Source organism: Sorex araneus, chromosome X (assembly GCF_027595985.1).
Source record: "Sorex araneus isolate mSorAra2 chromosome X, mSorAra2.pri, whole genome shotgun sequence".
NCBI classification, from domain to species: Eukaryota; Metazoa; Chordata; class Mammalia; order Eulipotyphla; family Soricidae; genus Sorex; species Sorex araneus.
In genome coordinates this window covers 355,527,454-355,541,266 of record NC_073313.1, presented here as the reverse complement: position 1 = coordinate 355,541,266, position 13,813 = coordinate 355,527,454, and the positions used below count along the sequence as shown (strand labels likewise).

Genomic DNA, 13,813 nt, shown 5'->3' with positions numbered 1-13,813 from the left:
TTGAGGACCTACTAGGTTATGTGGGTGCTCCAGAGTACCCGAAGAAATAGAAACTCCATTCTCAGCCTTTTAGGCTAGTGACTTCCCGTCTGTATTCTGAGCAGCCAGAAGTACCCCGAAGAGCTAGTGTACCTCCCCATTCCTCTCCACACCCATTCGTCCAGAGCACTTCTGCTTTCATCTGTCTTACAAGTGGGAGGTTATTTCTGCAAACACATGCTAGAGTATATCGCTTTGGAGAGGCAAGACATCTATACTATTCATCAGCATCCAAGATTACTGTTCCGAGGCTCAGGTTTTCTGACATGCACAATACGGTACGAAAAATACGTCATCCTTGAGAGAAAGGACGTAAGCTATAGCCACACATCAAACGTTGAAAGTATGTTTTGCCTTATATTGGCATGTTAAGATTATGAACAGTTGGAAATAATATTCTCATTGCACCCTATTATCACCATCATAAATTGAGTATAATTGGGAGAACAGATGTTCACCAATGTCAGAAGGGAGTGATTCGGGGAGGGGGGGAAGGTGTGAAAAGAAAATTTGAGGAATTAGAAGTATAAACTCTCTTCTGGCTTTGATTTACCGTAGAGTCGGCTTACTTGATGGCAGATTCATTATCAACTATTTTGAGTCATTTGTTCAAAAAGTGTAACATAAAAGCTAAACATTTTGGTGGTTTAGTTTCAGCTGATAAAACATTACCTGAAAAAGTTACAGTCTTTCAACTGATGAGGAGTGTGGGTCCTGCTTCTCCAAAGAAACAATGAAACACTCCTGTGTCGCTGAAAAGGAGAGCAGGAACCAGTAGCGCTTTCTCTCTTGCCGTGACTGTGATTGACAGAGGAACATGGAGATAAAGTGGAATGACTGGATGAGCCCACGGCAGTGACAGTCAGTCAAGTCTCAGGCTAATGCACTAGAAATAGGCAATCAAGTTTCCACACGGGTGAGAAAAAGCACAAAACAAGAGGGAAGAGCCAGGATAGATGTCAAACAGCGGGAAAGTTATTCGAATCTCAGGGAAGACAGACGAGGTGCAGCAGGACTAGGGGAAGCTGCCTGTTTTTAAGATCCTTGAATATCTTCTCACTGCTCACACTCCAAGTCCAGACTTCTTGGTGATGCTGAGCGACTTCCCCTGCCTCTGAGCCACCTTTCTCTCTCTCCCAGTAACCTCCAACAGCCAGAGAATCCAGAGCTGTGCCCGCTAGAACATCTCACACTGTGCTTTGGCTGTTTGCTAAGTCTGTATCTTTATGTCTCCTTTTGCTAAACCAATCTCTCTCACTCTCTCCATCCTCCTTTCTCTCCCTTCCTCATTTTCTTCTTTGGGGTGAGGGGGACAACAGCTACTTGGGGGCTACTCCCGGCTCTCTGCTGGGGGATTTCCCAGCAGTGCTCAGGGGACCATGCGGTACTGGAGAGTGAACCAGGGTCGGCCGCATGGAAGGCAAGTACCTCAATGCCTGAACCAATTTCTTTAATTCTCCCTTTGTAATCTGTAGCAGGTCATTGGTTTTAATCAGGTAGAGAGTATTCGATACTGCTGGTTTTCACCATCTGCTAGGAAATAGAATTATCTAATGCTTAACAATGATTATTAATTAATTTATTAATTATTTATTTACTGTTTAACAATACTTCATATTGTTTGTTGTAACACAAGAACAAATGGTTATCGAACCTCGATCAATAAGAGACCATTTGTGATCGTTGTTGTGTCTCACAGTGTTACCGAAGTCACTGCCTGAGGGCCTACAGTGCTGGTGGGTGCTGGCTGGGCCTCTGTGAGCTGGGTGGTCTCTATGCAACTTTCTAGTCAAATTTGCTGTGACCCTACTGGGCTGATAGTACTATGAAATTTTTTGTAATTGAATCACCAAGGTTGTTCATGATTAGACTTCAGTCACACAGTGTTTCAACACCTGTCCCTTCACCACTGTACATTTCCTGCTACCAATGTCCCCCGTAGCCCTCCTGCCCTCCCGCCCCCCACAGCCTGCGGGTTACTCCTGGCTCATGCACTCAGGAATTACTCCTGGCAGTGCTCGGGGGACCATATGGGATGCTAGAAATCGAACCTGGGTCAGCCGCGTGCAAGGCAAACGCTCTACCCACTGTGCTATTGCTCCAGCCCCTCTCCCTCCTTTCTTACTCTGTCCCTCCTTCCCCTTTTGGGCACTGTGCTTTGTAACACTGCTAGGGAAAGGTTATCACTTTGACACTTTAAAGTGTATATCATTTTGCCTCCTTTCAGCACTCAGTTCTTGTCCAGAGTGCCAGAGTGCTCGTTTCCAGCTATCTTTGTTCTGAGGGTCCCTTCGCTGTCCTAACTGCACTCCCCTTCAACTTGTGCAGCTTCCTGATCCTCATTTCTAGTCTTTAGGCATATTCTCATATTACGGTTGTTTTGTTTTTTGTTTTGTTTTGTTTTAATTTTTTAAATTTATTTTATAATAAGTGAATACTGTGAGGGTACAGTTACAGATTTATACATTTTTGTGCTCATGTTTCCCTCATACAATGATCGAGAACCCATCCTTTCACCAGTGCCTATTCTCCACCACCATTAAACCCAGCATCCCTCCCACCCCCCCAATCCCATCTCCCCCCACCCCACCTTGCCACTGTGGCAGGGTATTCTCTTTTGTTCTCTCTCTCCAATTGGGTGTTGTGGTTTGCAATAGGGGTGTTGAGTGGCCATTGTGTTCAGTCTCTAGTCTACTTTCAGCACGCATCACCCTTCCTCCGCATGGCCTCCAACCATTTTTTACTTGGTGTTCCCTTCTCTATCTGAGCTTCCTTTTCCCCAGAATGTGAGGCCAGCTTCCAAGCCATGGAGTCAACTTCCTGGTACTTATTTCTACTATTCTTGGGTGTTAGTCTCCTACTCTGTTATTCTATATTCCACAGATGAGTGCAATCTTTCTATGTCTGTCTCTCTCTTTCTGACTCATTTCACTTAGCATGATACTTTCCATGCTGATCCACTTATATGCGAAGTTCATGACCTCATTTTTTTCTAACATCTGCATAGTATTCCATTGTATAGATGTACCAAAGTTTCTTCAACCAGTCATCTGTTTAGGGCACTCGGGTTTTTTCCAGATTCTGGCTATTGTAAACAGTGTCTCGATGAACATATAAGTGCAGATGTCATTTCAACTATACTTTTTTGCTTCTCTGAGATATATTCCCAGCAGTGGTATTGCTGGGTCAAATGGGAGCTCAATTTCTAATTTTTTGAGATTCGTCCATATTGTTTTCCAAAAGGGCTGAACCAGTCAGCATTCCCACCAGCAGTGTAGAAGGGTCCCTTTCTCCCCACATCCTCTCCAACAGCGGTTGCTTTTGTTCTTTTGGATGTGTGCCATTCTCTGTGGTGTGAGGTGGTATCTCATGGTTGTTTTGATCTGCATCTCCCTGATGATTATGATGTAGAGCACTTTTTCATGTGCCTTTTGGCCATTCGTATCTCTTCCTTGGGAAAGTTTCTGTTAATTTCTTCGGCCCATTTTCTGATGGGGTTGGATGTTTTCTTCTTGTAGAGTTCAACCAGTGCTTTATATACCCTTGATAGCAACCCCTTATCTGATGTGTGTTGTGTAAATATCCTTTCCCATTCTGTAGATTGCCTTTGCATTCTGTATCTTTTGCGGTGCAGAAGCTTTTTAGTTTAATGTAGTCCCATTTGTTTATCTCTGTTTCCACTTGGTTGGCCAGTTGCATGTCATTTTTGAAGATAACTTTATCTTCAATATCGTGGAGGGTTTTGCTGACCTTGTCTTCAATGTACCTTATGGATTGTGGTCTGATGTTGAGGTCTTTAATCCATTTTGATCTGACTTTTGTGCATGGTGTCAGGTCGAGGTCTAAGCCCATTCTTTGCATGTGGTTGCGCAGTTGTGCCAGCACCATTTGTTAAAGAGGCTTTCCTTGCTCCACTTCACATCTCTTGCTGCCTTATCAAAGATTAGATGATCATACATTTGGGGTTGTTTTTGTTTTTTTAAATCCCAAGAGTGCTAATCTTCTCTGTCTTTCCCTTTCCCGCTGGCTCCTTTCACTCAGCGTGATACTCTCCGTGTCCATCCATGTAGAAGCAAATTTCATGACTTTATTTTTCCTAATGGCTCCAGAGTATTCCATTGTATAAATTATACTATGAAATTTTGAGGTGTCCAGGACCTGTAGACCTGGAACAACTTGGTAACTTAGGAGTTTCATTTGTGGAGCGGGGCTGTTTCTAAGTTAAGAGCATGTCTTTAAGTAAAGGTATGGCTGTGAGCTGCTAGACCATCAGGCAGAAAGGGGAATCGGCCTGCCCCGTTCTGAGAAGACCCAGAGTTCACAGCCACGACCAAACTACCTGGGGAGGCCCGGTTACCTGAGGGACAGTTCTTATCTACTGCCTCACCAGCTGTGCAAGTGAGAAAGTGAATAATAAGCTTATTCCATAAAACCGATACTAGGAAGCCTGGATTAGCATATCAAAGCTTTGTCCTGATTTTCAAACAGTGTTTGAGACTTTCTTAATGTAGAAAAGCGTGTACAAGTGTATAATAGTCTTACGCAGCTGTATGCTCACAACAGCAACATTTCACCACAATTGCTCCTGTATTTTTTGTTAATAGAATAATACAGAAAGTCTAGGGCATTAGCATCCCAACTGTTTTACTATAACTAGTTCTACTATTTATTGTAGGGACTTCGTGTCTCTTGTTATTGGTTCAGTTGCGTATAATGATGAGCAGTCTGTGGTACTGTTTTTCTGTGCTTTTAAAACTTGACCCAAGGGTCTGAGCCTTAGTGCAGCTGGCGCAGAGGGGAGAGCGTTTGCCTCACGTGCTGTCAGCTTGGCCTCAGTCCCCAGCACCCCATACGGTCTCCTGCGCGTCGCCAGGACTGATTCTGAGTGCAGGGCAGGAGTAAGCCCTGAGCACTACTGGGTATGACCCAAAACAACAACAACAAAACAAAAAAATGACCCAAAGAATGGTGTATATATTCATTTTGTTGAAGGATTCTTCAAAATACAGGACTGGAGCGATAGCACAGCGGGTAGGGCATTTGCCTTGCACGCGGCCAACCCGGGTTTGATATCTCCATCCCTCTCAGAGAGCCCAGCAAGCTACGGAGAGTATCCCACCCACACGGCAGAGCCTGGCAAGTTACCCGTGACGTATTCGATATGCCAAAAACAGTAACAACAAGTCTCACAATGGAGACGTTACTGGTGCCCGCTTGAGCCAATCGATGAACAACGGGACAACAGTGCTACAGTGCAGTGCTATTCTTCAAAATATAAAGTAATATTTTTGGCCTTTCAATCACATGTTAAGTTTTTTTTTTAATTAAAGTTCTTGTTAAGATAGAACTTTGAAATAATGGATAGCAGCACAATGAAAATGTTTATCTCACCACTCGACTTCCAATTTACTGCTTGACTCTTGCTTACCTGTTCCCACTGCCTGGTACAGAGCTGTTGAAAAAACTTTTACCTATCAGTGAAACCTAGTTCCCTCTTCCTGTGGTGCCACTGATCTCCCGGCTGAAGCTTGTTCTGACCTAACCATTCTTCTCTGGGCAACCTGCAGTCATTCTCCCTTTAGCAAGTTCAGCAAGAAGAAGAGTCGGGAAGAGATAGAATCTGTAAATCAGCAGTTAGTAGGGCTGCCGAGGCTTCCAAATCCAAATGGCTGCTTCTTTAAGAATACATTGACATTTGGCTAGTTTATGTTACACTGTTGCCTCTCTGTACTGATTGTTGTGCTACAAAGTGCTCAGATGGTCTGTGATGCCCCCAAATAAACAGGTATTTGCAATCCAGGTTCTTTATTTCTCAAAAAACACATCACTTTAAAATACTGAGCTCATTTGTCTGTGAGATAGTATAAAATCAGGGGCATGGGAGACAAGATAAGTCTGGTCTAAATTCCAGCTCAGCGCGTATTGTGTGACTCAGACAAATACTATAATCTGGGCTCTGGTCTCTCCTCTATAAACCAGAGATAATTCTAGCCTGCTAGGAATGTTGTTTGCATAGCACTTTAAGAACACAGCACAAACTGTCTTACTTAAGCTGGTAGAGACCATTAATTTAATCTCCATAAAACTCACAAAAAATTAGATTCACTTATATCACAATCAAAAGCGTGGAAATATGGAAAAGAGTTTTCCAGTTATTTCTGTAAGGATAAAGTCTACCACGTTACCATCACCTGAGTACAGGGGAAGCCCAGTGCGTCTCTAAACTAAGGAGTGACTGAGTTGCTGAATGACACGCCAGGAACCATAGCTTTATCACTGTATGATCCTGACAATAATACGAGCAGTTTTCTTTCAGAAGTTGGCATTCTTTTTTTTTTGTTATTTATTTTATTAATCTTTCCTTATATCAAAAAAATTTTAATGTCAACAGAGACCTGTTAGTTGTCTCTGTTGTTTTTCTTAATCTTCATCTTATTTCAACTTTCTTTTTTTTATTTATTATTTTTTAATTAGTGAATCACCGTGAGGGTACAGTTACAGATTTATACATTTTTGTGCTCATGTTTCCCCCATACAAAGTTCGAGAACCCATCCCTTCACCAGTGCCCATTCTCCACCACCAGTAAACCCAGCATCCCTCCCACCCTCCCCAGTCCCGTCTCCCCCCACCCCAAACTGCCACTATGGCAGGGTATTCCCTTTCGTTCTCTCTCTCTCTGATTAGGTGTTGTGGTTTGCAATAAAGATGTTGAGCGGCCATTGCGTTCAGTCTCTAGTCTACATTCGGCACGCGTCACCCCTCCCCTGCATGACCTCCAACCACATTTTACTCGGTGTTCCCTTCTCTGAGTTGCCCAGAATGAGAGACCAGCCTCCAAGCCATGGAGTCAACCTCCTAGTACTTATTTCTACTATTCTTGGGTGTTAGACTCCTAGTCTGTTATTCTGTATTCCACAGATGAGTGCAATCTTTCTATGTCTGTCTCTCTCTTTCTGACTCATTTCACTTAGCATGATACTTTCCATGCTGATCCACTTATATGCAAACTTCATGAAGAAGTTGACATTCTTTCTTACACTTGTCACTATGGAATTCATTTATCAAATCTGGATTTTATTTCCAAAGATACAATCTTTCCCTAAGAGTTCATAAAAGAATTAAGCCATTTAAGTCATTGACATTTACTTTTCATCTGGTGTCTAAATTGAGCCATTTTTTAAAAACAAATTGTTAAAATTTTTTTAAAGTTTGGGGGCAGAGGAGATAGTACAGCAGGTAAGGCGCTTGCCTCGCATGGCCAACCTGGGGGTTTAATTCCTGGCATTCCGTATGGTTCCGAGCACTGCCAGTAGTAATTCCAGGGTACAGAGCCGGGAGGTACCCCTGAGCATCTCCTGGTAGACGTGTGGCCCAAAAACAAAAACAAAAGTATCGGTTTGGGAAAGAAATATAATGAGCCCTTAAACTTTGGGAAATATATAAATCTGGTTTTTATTATTTTCTCCCTTTCCACATGAATTCAACTGACAGAAAACAGTAACTGATACATAGATACAAATACAACATGCTCCCTTCGTTGTCTGGTGTGAGGGTCAAGAGGGAGAGCATGTGGGGCTGGAGCGATAGCACAGCGGGTATGGCGTTTGCCTTGCACGTGGCCGACCTGGGTTCGATTCCCAGCATCCCATATGGTCCCCCGAGCACCAGTAGGAGTGACTCCTGAGTGCATGAGCCAGGAGTAACCTCTGTGTATCACCAGGTGTGACCTTAAAAAAAAAAAAAAAAAAGGGAGAAGATGTGTTTTGCATGTATGAGGTCCTGGGTTTCATCCCAGTACTGCATGGTCCCTGAGTACCGCTGGGAACGGCATAGAGTGGCCCTCACAACAGTGTATGCTTTCACTGTAGCCATGAAAAGGAAGACTGCTTTTCCTCATTCTACACTGTGGTTTATAAAGCCAGAGAGCTCACTCAGTGGATTGCAATGATGGCTTTGGTGGGGTCTGTCCCCCTGGCCCCTTGAGTACCTCTGGCTGTGACACAAATCAAGCATACAACAATGCCTTATCAGGGCAGATTGCACTTGTGAAGAGTTTGAAGGGATTAGCCAGATTACTAAGGAACTGGGCAGTCAAAGAAGAAAAATAGCTTGTACACACAAAATTGAATAGTCATTTTTTTTTGTAATGAGTTTGATTTAATGAACCACATTAAATCATCACAATTAGTTTCAGTCCTAGGCAGGCAAACTCTTAACAATCGATAGATACATAGAAAATACAATGGAATACCTCTTGGCTGTAAGAAAAAACAAAACGTGCATTTTACTGCTCCATGGATAAATCTGGAGTGTGTCCTGCTGAGTGAACTCACCTGAAGGACAGCCACAGGATGATCTCTCTCATATGTGGATTTTGAAGAAGTATAGTTGGAGAATAATAGAGGCCAAAAGCAGCAGAGTCTAAGAACTAGTCTGAAAATGCTGAGCTTCCCGTGGCAGTAAGGAAGTGAAGTTTTTGTTCATTTTGGAGGACCACACTTGGTAGTGCTCAGGGCTTACACCTGGTGGCTGGGCTTGGGGTCACTCCTGGTAGGTCCTGGGGAAGGGCTGTGGGGTTCCAGGGATCAAACGTGGCCCAACCACACACAAGTGAGTCGCCTTACTCTCTGTATTATGTCTCCACCCTACACCTTTCCGGGGAAGTTACTACTTTTGATTATTGAATGAAAACATCCTCATGTTTTTGTTTTAGAGTCAAATGCTCAAGAATTCCCAGACATCTATGGACTCCGTGGTCAAGTAGAACATAAGCTGGCTTTCCTGAAAGCGCATGTGCCCAAAGAAATGAAACTTGTGGTCATTGGCCATTCCATAGGATGCTATATGGCCCTTGAGATTTTGAAGCTTGCTCCTGAACTCCCCGTAAGTACGACTCCAAGTGCCACGGTGCTCCCTGCACACCAAACCTTCTCCACCTCCCTTTGCTCTTTGTCACTTGTCTTCATTGATAGACGAACCAGAGGATAATCGATCACACCCTTATTTTTATCTTCTTTCACTGTTAGTAAGATTTTATGTTTATGAAATTCCCATGATGTTTCCAAACATAATGCCGAATGAGTTGGGAATTTTCTGAAAGGATGCTTTTTAGTTTAAGGTTGATTTGATTTTCACATATAACTTGCTATCTTTTATTTAAAAAAAAAAAAAAAAAAGGATGTTTCTGGACAGTCAACAGTTAGAACATAGATAGGAATCTCTATTTATTGGGAGAGTATTTTGCAGATGTGCACTCCTTCTTTCAAAACGAAGAGAAGTTACTATCATCTTCAGTGATAGGCTGTAGTTATAAAACACATCCTCTGGTTGGTTGGAAGTCTGGATTCTTCTCTGTCCTGTAGGAGTGTTTTTGTTTGTTGTATAGGGAACTTAACCATTCTTTTTTTTTTATTTTATTTTATTTAGTCACTGTCACATGCAGTCCTATTAATGATAGGGTTTCATGAACACAGAACTCCAACCCCACAGCCTCCAGTGCAGCGCCCACTCCCCCTGACCATTGTCTCAGCTCTTCCATAGTTTGACAACCTTTATAAGGTATTCTTTCGTTCACAAATATGTGTTGGGTATCACTGTGTACCAGATGTTAAGGAAGACATGGGCAGAGGGAGAGGGAAGGGGCGGAGCGATAGTACAGTGGGTAGGGCCTTTGCCTTGCACGTGGTCAACCCAGGTTTGATCCCTGGCATCCCATATGGTCTCTCGAGCACTGCCAGGAGTAATTCCTGAGTGCAAAGCCAGGAGTAACCCCTGAGTATCGCTGGGTGTGACCCATTAAAGCCAAAAAAAAAAAAAAAAAAGGGAGACACGGACTGTTTAAAAGTGCCCATGTAATCTAGTGATCTATAGGAGACTTAAAAAAAAAAAAACTACTTCCATTACTTACACCATTGAAAATGACCCTTTGAATGCATATGATTCACAACCTCATTATTTCTTCATTCAACAAACATTAAGCATTTTCCACATGTCAGTTTTTGTGCTTCATTTTTAAAATAACGTAGCCTCAAATAAGAGAATTTGAGGTTCGTAGAGGAGACTGACCAACACATAGCCATGATAACTACTGTCTTATGAAACTATAGTGTGGAGGACATGAAGAACAAATAATTTTTTTTGGGGGGTTTTGGGTCACACCCGGCGATTCACAGGGGTTACTCCTGGCTCTTCACTCAGGAATTACCCCTGGTGGTGCTCAGGGGACCATATGGGATGCTGGGATTCGAACCCGGGTCGGCCACATGCAAGGCAAACGCCCTACCTGCTGTGCTATCCCTCCAGCCCAAGAACAAATAATTAACCTAGAATTTTGACCCTTTTTTCTCTGTGTGGTAAAATATCACCATGGGCATCGTGTAGCTCACTAGGAATTTTTTTCTTTTCCTACCAGCTTAACACAGATTTCTTTCTCACTCATAATTTCCCCCTGGGAAAAGGATAGCCATAGACTCCCTGAGTAAAGTGCTAAATGTCAGATGGAGATTGTTTATTTTCTCTTATAAGGTATAAGAAAATTATTTTTTGGAGAATTCATCATTGTGATTAATTCACTCTATTGTTGTCTTCCTCCCCTTTTGATCAGACTTTTGACTTTTTAAAAAATTCATTTTTGCATAGTTTCTTATTTCTCTCTTGTCTTCTAAAATCTTCTCTTATATTTTATTACCTTCTTTATAGAAGTCAGTTCTGCCTCTTTTTTTTGTTGTTGCTTTTCGGGTCACACCTGGCCATGCTCAAGGGTTACTCCTGGCCCTGCACTAAGGGACTATCCCTGGCAGTGCTCAGGGGACCATATGGGATGCTGGGAATTGAACCCAGGTTGGCCGCCTGCAAGGCAAACACCCTACCTGCTGTGCTATTACTCCAGCCCCCCAGTTCTGCCTCTAAATGGTTGTTCAGTTGTCTGATTCTGGAGCCAAGACACCTGCTAGGTTCAAATACTTGTTCTTGTATGTTAGCAGTGTGACCTCAGACCCTTTTTTTTTTTAACTGAATCACCATGAGAACAGTTAAAAAGCTTTCCAGTTTAAGTCTCGGTCATAGAATGATCAAACACCATCCCTTCACCAGTGCACATTTTCCACCGCCAAGAACCTCAGTATACCCCTCCATCTCACCCCTCCCCCTGCCTATGTGGCAGATGACTTCCACTTTACTCTCTCTCCATTTGATCACATTCAATATTTCGACAAAAGACCCACCATTATTATTTGGAATTTTCCCCAACAAGTCAGGCCTGCCAAAAAGGCATCATTAGATAATTTGTTTGTTTTCTATTGCTGATTCTGAAGAGCATATGATGATTTTTGGATTTCTGATATTTTAGTAATAAGTCTGGAGGGATTTCTGCCAAAGGCCGCTGGGTTCCGAGATTGGGTTGTGTGCCTCTGGGATCATGGCCATTCAGGAGCCAGGAACCATTCATGGGCAGCAACTCGGGGCCTCGTTGGGGTGGGGAGAGGGGCCGGTTCCACCCCCCATCCCGTGAGGACACACTGTCACGTCACTGCAGTCTCATACCTGGCTGTCCAATAGGCTCTGAAAATTTGGCAGCCACCGTGCTGCCAGGAAGAAAAGGCAGAAGGGACAAACACCTTTCCCCACCCAGGTTAGCACAGCGCTGCACTTCAATGCTCAGTCTAGATGCATTTCTGCCCAAAGCTGCTGGGTTCCGAGATTGGTCCGTGTGCCTCTGGGATCATGGCCGTTCAGGAGCCAGGAGCCGTCCATGGGCGGCAATTCGGGGTCGCATTGGGACGGGAAGAGAGGCCGGTTCCACCCCCATCCCATGAGGTCCTGCGTGTCGCTGCTCTCTCTCTAGTTTTGGGTAGGGGCGACGCTAGATCATTTATTCTCCATGGCTCACTTTGCATATTAGGAAAGGTCAAGTGGCCACATAAGCGGCTGTGCCCTTTGGAGGAATAATCCTGATAGCCACATATGGGAGCCATGCTTATAGAAGCTCATGGTTGCCGGGATTCCATCTGGAGAAGGCTGGGAGGCTGCACCTGCTCCATCTGGGGCATCCCGGAGATGCCGGCTCGGTATGGGGCTGGAGAATTCTGCAGTGTTGTGGTGCCCGCCGGGTTTCTTCACTGCTGAGTGTGGCAAGATGGCGCTGGGCCCTCGGACACTAATTGAATCTCTCTGAGCTCCAGTTTCCTTGACTGTAAAATGGTGATAATAACATGGGGGTGATTCATGGGAAGAATTATGTGAAGAATTCACAAGATGTCAGAATGCAAAGTTGCATGCATTAGCTATTATTATCGTGATGGAAATGATGATGGAATCATTGGCTCAGACCTTCGATCTCCCACTCTGTTGCTCATCTACTGCTGTCTAATAAATTGCCCCTAAACTTCACATGCATTAATACATAATTATTTTCCCGTCATTTCTGTGAGTCTAGAGTATGACCAAAACTTAGCTATTCAGATTCCCTCTAATGACTGTAACTCGGCTCTCTTTTTTTAGGGCTGTGTTCTCATCTGTTTTCATTCTCGTTTGCTTTTTCTGAGAAGGATCTGCTTCTTAGCATATTCACATGGTTTTTGGCAGGACTCAGTCCTTTGAGGTTGTAGAACTAAGGGTCTTTCTTAGTTGAGTGTAGGCCACCCTCAGTACCTGAACACGTGGGCCTCTTCTCCCATGCCTCAGCAGAGCACACGGACAAGAGCCAGGGAAAGTGTCTGCTGGCAAATGGAGATCGCAGACTAGGACCTAATTACACTATTGTTTTTACTAAAAGCAAGTCACAGGTCCAATTCATAATCATGGGGAACAGATTGTAACTGGGGCATGACTCTTAGGAGGCGAGAATCCCTGAGGATGATGTCAGAAAGTGCCCATCCACCAGTTTTATGGTTAGAATTCCATTTGGGTGGTGTTACCCAATCAAATTCCATTGGATTGGTGTTACTCAATCGTGTAGGTGTGTAGTTAAATACTGAATTTATATCCTGGCATGAGAAGTGTTTTGGTCCTGTCAGTTAAAATATGGCAAACTGGTAGGAGATAAGAAGTTGGGTTATTATTTCCTGTTTTAAAGCCTTTTTAAAAGAGTCCTTGCCCATTTGAATAAGTAATAAATATTACTATTTGTCATGACTGATTTTATGTGCCACTTGACCTGGGCTAAGAGTTACCCAGATATTTGGTAAAACGTAATATCTGAGTATGTCTGGTAAGGTGTTTCTGAAAAGAATTTGAATCAGTAAACTGAACGAGAAAGATCTTCCCTCATTATTTTGGGCAGACTTCTTTCCATCCTTCGAGGGCCCAGAAGTAGAACAGAAGCTTGGAGGGAGGGTGGATTCTTCCATCTCCTCCTGGCCGGGACCCTCTCCCTCTCCTGTCCCTGGGCATTGTGCTTTTACTCTCAGACCTCTGGAGTTTCAGTGGCACCACAACTCCTTCTCAGACCTCAGCCCCCAGACCTGGGATATCACCGGCAGCTGCCCTGGTTTGCAGCTTTTGAACTCAGACTGAGCTAGACCACTGGCTCTTCTAATTCTCCAGCTTGAAGACCCTGACAGATGGTGAGACTAGTCGACCTTTGTGATATGTGAGCTAATTCCAATAATAATTCTTTTATATGTGCACATGTCCTGTTGGTTCTATGTCTTTAGAGAGCCTGATTCATATACTATTTCATAAACATCGTAAATAATCATTTTTCCCCCCTCACAGTTTATTACCTTTAACACAGATCTGTTCCTGGGGTTTTTCTTTGTTGGCTCTTCCTCCTTT

At 43.5% G+C, this 13,813-nt stretch overlaps 1 protein-coding gene across 2 annotated transcripts in view; it reads left to right on the top strand.

Moving 5' to 3' along the window:
* The window catches only part of LDAH (lipid droplet associated hydrolase), a 104,429-nt gene that overhangs the window by 26,203 nt on the left and 64,413 nt on the right, over positions 1 to 13,813 (top strand). For both annotated transcript variants that reach the window (XM_055122624.1, XM_055122625.1), the window contains exon 4: positions 8,754 to 8,923. In XM_055122624.1, the coding sequence (XP_054978599.1) occupies positions 8,754 to 8,923 (170 nt within the window). The remainder of the gene's footprint in view (positions 1 to 8,753; positions 8,924 to 13,813) is intronic.